Source organism: Formica exsecta, unplaced genomic scaffold (genome assembly GCF_003651465.1).
Source record: "Formica exsecta isolate Colony F162 unplaced genomic scaffold, ASM365146v1 scaffold563, whole genome shotgun sequence".
Taxonomy (NCBI): Eukaryota; Metazoa; Arthropoda; class Insecta; order Hymenoptera; family Formicidae; genus Formica; species Formica exsecta.
The window spans coordinates 1-5650 of record NW_021852879.1 but is presented as its reverse complement, the minus strand read 5'-3'; the positions used below and the strand labels follow the sequence as shown (position 1 = coordinate 5650).

At 30.5% G+C, this 5650-nt stretch overlaps 3 protein-coding genes across 5 annotated transcripts; 2 read left to right on the top strand and 1 right to left on the bottom strand.

Annotated features, from left to right (window-relative positions):
* Positions 1-388: 388 nt before the first annotated feature.
* LOC115242096 lies at positions 389-1231 on the top strand. The gene is made up of 3 exons (XM_029818157.1): positions 389-600; positions 739-865; positions 1017-1231. Exons 1-3 carry the CDS (start codon positions 589-591, stop codon positions 1229-1231), a joined length of 354 nt encoding a protein of 117 aa, XP_029674017.1. The 5' UTR covers positions 389-588.
* A 571-nt stretch (positions 1232-1802) lies between these two features.
* LOC115242094 (protein ALP1-like) lies at positions 1803-3444 on the bottom strand. 2 transcript variants are annotated; one of them, XM_029818155.1, is made up of 3 exons: positions 2721-3444; positions 2508-2640; positions 1803-2429 (listed from the first exon to the last, which is right to left on the bottom strand). In XM_029818155.1, exons 1-3 carry the CDS (start codon positions 3339-3341, stop codon positions 2146-2148), a joined length of 1038 nt encoding a protein of 345 aa, XP_029674015.1. In that variant the 5' UTR covers positions 3342-3444; the 3' UTR covers positions 1803-2145. The 2 variants fall into 2 exon arrangements, with proteins under 2 accessions (XP_029674015.1, XP_029674014.1); XM_029818154.1 differs by having other exon boundaries at positions 1803-2640.
* A 477-nt stretch (positions 3445-3921) lies between these two features.
* On the top strand, positions 3922-5603 carry LOC115242095. 2 transcript variants are annotated; one of them, XM_029818156.1, is made up of 3 exons: positions 4116-4177; positions 5202-5385; positions 5466-5603. In XM_029818156.1, the coding sequence occupies exons 1-3, from the start codon at positions 4166-4168 to the stop codon at positions 5570-5572; spliced, it is 303 nt and encodes a 100-aa protein (XP_029674016.1). In that variant the 5' UTR covers positions 4116-4165; the 3' UTR covers positions 5573-5603. The 2 variants fall into 2 exon arrangements, 1 of the variants encoding a protein (XP_029674016.1); XR_003885003.1 differs by lacking the exon at positions 4116-4177 and adding an exon at positions 3922-3975 and having other exon boundaries at positions 5202-5603.
* Positions 5604-5650: the final 47 nt, after the last annotated feature.

Below are 5650 nucleotides of genomic sequence, written 5' to 3'. Positions count from 1 at the left end.
ACACTTCGCGAATTTTTCATATGGATGAGGTTATAAATTTTTCCGTTCCGTAATGGTTCCGTGCCATGGGGAACCCATTGATTAAAAAGCGGAACGGAATTGTAACGGAATCATTCTGATTGGTTACCTTCTATCTGGTTTCTTTTCCGTTACTGTTCCGTTCCGCTATTCTTTCTCCATCGGGATGCACCCTAACCGACGGTTAAAATTAGCAGGGTGGCCAACAGAAAATAGAGGTGAAGGAAAACCAAGTATTCATATCATTTCAGTTGGAACCCTGCTAATTTTAACCGTCGGTTCATCTAACCGGACTTGGTGAAATTGGCCCTAAGTCGTTAGGGTGCATCCCGATGGAGAAAGAATAGCGGAACGGAACAGTAACGGAAAAGAAACCAGATAGAAGGTAACCAATCAGAATGATTCCGTTACAATTCCGTTCCGCTTTTTAATCAATGGGTTCCCCATGGCACGGAACCATTACGGAACGGAAAAATTTATAACCTCATCCATATGAAAAATTCGCGAAGTGTCTACCGAGATTCATTTTACAACGTACGCTTTTGGCCACAACGAAGCAAATAAAAAGCAATGTCGTCATCGGTACATTATTGTTATATGTAAAAATATTATTTTAAATTAAACACGTGACACACACTTATAAAATAGATTAGGTTAAATTATTCTTATTACAAATTTAAAAAATAGATACAATTGTATGTGGTACATTTTATTGATTAGGATAAATTCAAATGTGGATATTGCGGCTGGATTGTTTGGCGTAATGAAAATGGACAAGTTTCACATGGTTGCTTTGCAAAGTGTAAAGAATTATTAATGGACAAAGATAGAAATCTCTTTAGAAATGGTATGTATATTTGTGTGTACAAGAGAGACAATATATTCAACAAACTATTTTTATTTGTTTTTTAATAATTGTCATTCAATTTAATTAATACTTAGAATACATAAGTATCATATACAATATTTGTTATAAACATTCGAAATGATTTATTTAGATTCTTTAGGAACACATTTGCATGTGGGAAATGAGATTGATGGAAACAACACTATTGAAAAAAGTACTGCCTACAAAGAAAATATTGAGGAACACACTGCTCAAGATACAGAAAAACTAGATGAAGATTTAATAAGTGCAGTAAAAGAGAGACCAGTCTTATATGATTTTCGCATACCAGTTTTTTATTTCTTTTACAATTATATCCTTTTGTAAGATGTGTTTATTTATCTGGTATAATACTTGTTTATTACAACATACTTCTTAATTGCAACAGTAATACATTACAATTTGTTTTATATATACAAATTAACTTTGCTTTTGGTAAATTTATTTAATAACAAACGACTTTACACTTTCTGTCAGATATAGAACATACTCTGTATTTGTTTTATGAAGAAAAAATAGTTCTTTATTATTTATTAAACTTTTAGAAATTATTTCTGTTCGCTTTTTCCCATTGTTGTTTAGTAGCTCCAAAAGTACAAAAATATTCCGTAAACAGATCTCGAACAGTACTTCCACGTTGAAATGTATCATCTTCAATCAAAGGAATTTGTAAGTTTTGAAAATATCTATTTATATCTCTTTGACGAATATTTACAGAATATGTTCTATTTGTTATAGGAAGTGCAAGATCGTTTGTCATCAAAAAATTATGCAAACAAACTGTAGCTTTAACAATAGAAACCGCATTATGAACATTTGTTGCTATACCCAGCAAGCAAAATGATGCAAACTTTGCGCAAAGTTTGCAGCAAACCCGAGCATGCCTTTACATGTCATGCCGTGCATGGCAAGGTTTGCTCTGTTATTTGCGTGAATTTTGCGTCTCGTTGTGCCAGAGTATACTTTGCTCTGTTCTTTCCGTAAATGTGTTATCATATCGTGTACAATAAGGTTTGCTCTGTTCTTGTCGTAAATTTGCTATTATTATAGCGTGTATAACAAGATTTGCTACTAATTGGCGTAAAGTTTGTGTTACACCGTGAATTAGCATCATACGTGTTCTTCTATGCGTAAAATTTACGGGCAAGCCTTTTCCTATTATTTACAGCATTGTGAGACGAAACATTTTGCAGTCAATTTGCTTCAAACTTTTTGACAAACCAAAACAAGACAAATGTTTGCTACAAAATTGTTGTCAAAATTAAAGCACACCTTGTCGCAAAGCTTTGGCAAAACGTGATTTTAACATTCTTGGCTATCTGGGTAGGTCTTCGCAAAATTCTCCATCTTGAAGTTAAAATACCAAAAGTGCATTCTACTGTTCTTCGAGCACGACTTAGTCGATAATTGAATACTTTTTTATCTATATTTAAATTATTTCTTCGTGCATATGGACGTAACATATAACTAGTTAATGCAAAAGCTTCATCACCTATTATAACATAAGGTAACTCAGGACCTCTGTCTGAAATTAATCTTGCTTTTGGTACATTTAAACACTTATCTTCGAATAGACGTCTAAGTTTACTATTTTGGAATATACCTCCATCACTTCGTCTTCCTTCAGCTCCAATATCAACTATCGTAAAACAACAATTAGCGTCCGCAACTGCCATAAGTACAATACTGTGCGTACCTTTATAATTGTAAAATGTTGAGCCACTTTTAGGTGGAGCCTGAAATATAAAGTTAAAAATAAGTTAAAAAACAAGAAGTATATATGTACCTTATATTATAATATAAAAATTATATATACCTTGATTTGCACATGTTTTCCATCAATTGCTCCAATACAATTTGGAAAATCCCATAAAAATTCAAATTCCTTTGCTTTTTGGATCCACAAAGCCTCTGTTACTTCAGGAAAAACTTTGTCTTTTAAAACATCCCAAATAGCTTCACAAGTTTCTGCTACAATTTTTGAAACTGTATTCAATCCAACTCGAAAGGCGAAAGAAATCGAATGCATTGTATCACCTGACGCTAAATAGCGTAAACAGATTTGCAATCGCATAGACGCTGATATTGGACTTCTTATAACATGTTTTTTTGTGATTCTTAATTCAAGTAACTGCAATAAATTGTCAAAGGATTCTTTAGTCATTCGCAAATATTCAAAATATTTTGCAGAATCATCATTTGCCATTTCTCTAATTAGATTGTTACTATCTCCTTGATAATATCTCTTTTCTTCAGTAAAGATTGATCGAACCCAAAGTTTTGATTGTTTTTTTTTCTTTGTTTTCTTTTTTTTTAACTGATGCAGTAAGAAAGTTTTAACTAATTGTCTTCTTCGCATTTCTTTGTGCCAATTTAATTGTGTTCTTTTCCATTCATTAATTTTATTTATTAATAATACTTTTCTTATATATCTCATTCTTTTTTTGAAATATTCGTTTTCTACTGGTAAAACATTTGTAGAAATTGAAGACTCTAATATACTGTTATACTCATCTTCATGAGCTTCTTCATATTCGTCCAAATCATACAATTGTATCTATTTTTTAAATTTGTAATAAGAATAATTTAACCTAATCTATTTTATAAGTGTGTGTCACGTGTTTAATATAAAATAATATTTTTACATATAATAATAACGTACCGATGACGACATTGCTTTTTATTTACTTCGTTGTGGCCAAAAGCGTACGTTGCAAAATGAATCTCGGTAGACACTTCGCGAATTTTTCATATGGATGAGGTTATAAATTTTTCCGTTTTGTAATGGTTCCGTGCCATGGGGAACCCACTGATTAAAAAGCGGAACGGAATTGTAACGGAATCATTCTGATTGGTTACCTTCTATCTGGTTTCTTTTCCGTTACTGTTCCGTTCCGCTATTCTTTCTCCATCGGGATGCACCCTTAGTCGTTAGTCGTAAGTAAATTGACCAAACAGTCGATTATTCCAACAATATTCTAGGAATAATCGACTGTGGTTGGCCAATTTGCTTGCGACTAACGATTAACGACTCATTATAGACCGGGCATTACTAAAATTGTGGTTACTGGGTAGATTCCTTATAATAACTTTTATTTACATTTTTGTTAAAAATTATATTTTAGATTAAATTATTTTAAATTAATTTTTTTGTTGATCTGTTTTTAAAATAATTATTAATTTTATATCTCAATTGCTATTAGATATTTTCTACATCATAAATATTTCAATAAAAAAATCAGTAATGGATATCTGTTATGAATGTTTGTGCATGTATGTTTATATAGTTAATTTTTACTGCGTATCTTCTAACAATTGGCAAACACCAATTAAGTAGAATTCTTTACTTTTATTCTGTACTTTTTCATTATAATCATAATTAATTTTATAGTTTGAGATATCAAGTGACGCGGTAGCATTCAATCTTTTTCTTTTTGGCAGCTACTTAGTGTATATACACAGTACATATGCGTGAAAAATATATTTTACATATATAAAATTACATATACAAATACATATAATATATACATATATAATACATATATAATACATAAATATAATACATATATAAATTACATATATAAAATTTTACATATATAAATTGATACAGAAGTACAGTGAAAAGCATTATTTTTTTATGTTATAAGTTTACTTTTTCATTTAACATTTAGCATACATAACCTTGCATGATTTTAAAAACTAAAGGTGTAGCAAAAGTTTAGTAATTGAAACAAGACTTTACTTTTTAACAAGTATCGTGCATCTCCAGATCACAGAGCTAGATATGTTGCCTAATATTTTTAATAAAGAATAAAACTTCTATCGATTATCTACTCTCATGTTCCACATATTTTACTATTCTACATTTATTATTTTACTTACGTATATGTATGTATAACTACAATATAAATGAAAAATAACTGGTCAAATGCCCGTATCAGACTACGCATTGAAAATTGAAGATTGAAGATTAAAGATTGGAATTTGACTAATCAAAACAAAAGGGACTAAAATTTCTTTGTCCTGATTGGTCAAATTTCAATCTTCAATCTTCAATCTCAATCTTCAATGCGTAGTCTGATACGGGCTTTACGAAGCTTGCAGCAGCTTGCGCAGAATCTGTGATCTAGAGTAGCGATAGTACTCTTCTTATACAATACTCTTCTTTCTTTCTATAATATTTAGATGATTTTATTACATTTATTCATTTAATATTTTTTGTACATTTATAACAAAATATATCATTACTAAATAAACTGCTTATTTCTGTATCCTTTTAACATTATTTATTCTGTAGGCTAAATTCATGAAATGTATTGGTGGCTCAGAGACGCACGAATTGGTTCAAAATATTTTAGAAAGATTCATGACTAATCAGTTGGCTACATTTTTCAACATTCAAGGCAAAAACTTAAAAAAAAAAGATGACACGCAGCCGAAAATAGCGTTTACAAATACTAATTTATTCAAATGTATAATGAGTAAGTTTTTATGATAATGATGTCAATTATATATAGTATAAGTGTGTACAATTTAATTTATAATCAATTACAACTTTTAGAAGCTGCTCATCTTCATCGTAGTAATGTTGACGAGAATAATGTGCAACATAAAAGTATTGCACCTTGGTTAGCTCAAGCAAATTTACGTTTATCCAGAGAAAAGTAATAATACTAATTTTATATAAAAGCTGTATTGTATAAGTTGTGACGTTGCCGTCTCGCGCGCGTCCGCCGAGTCCCTCTC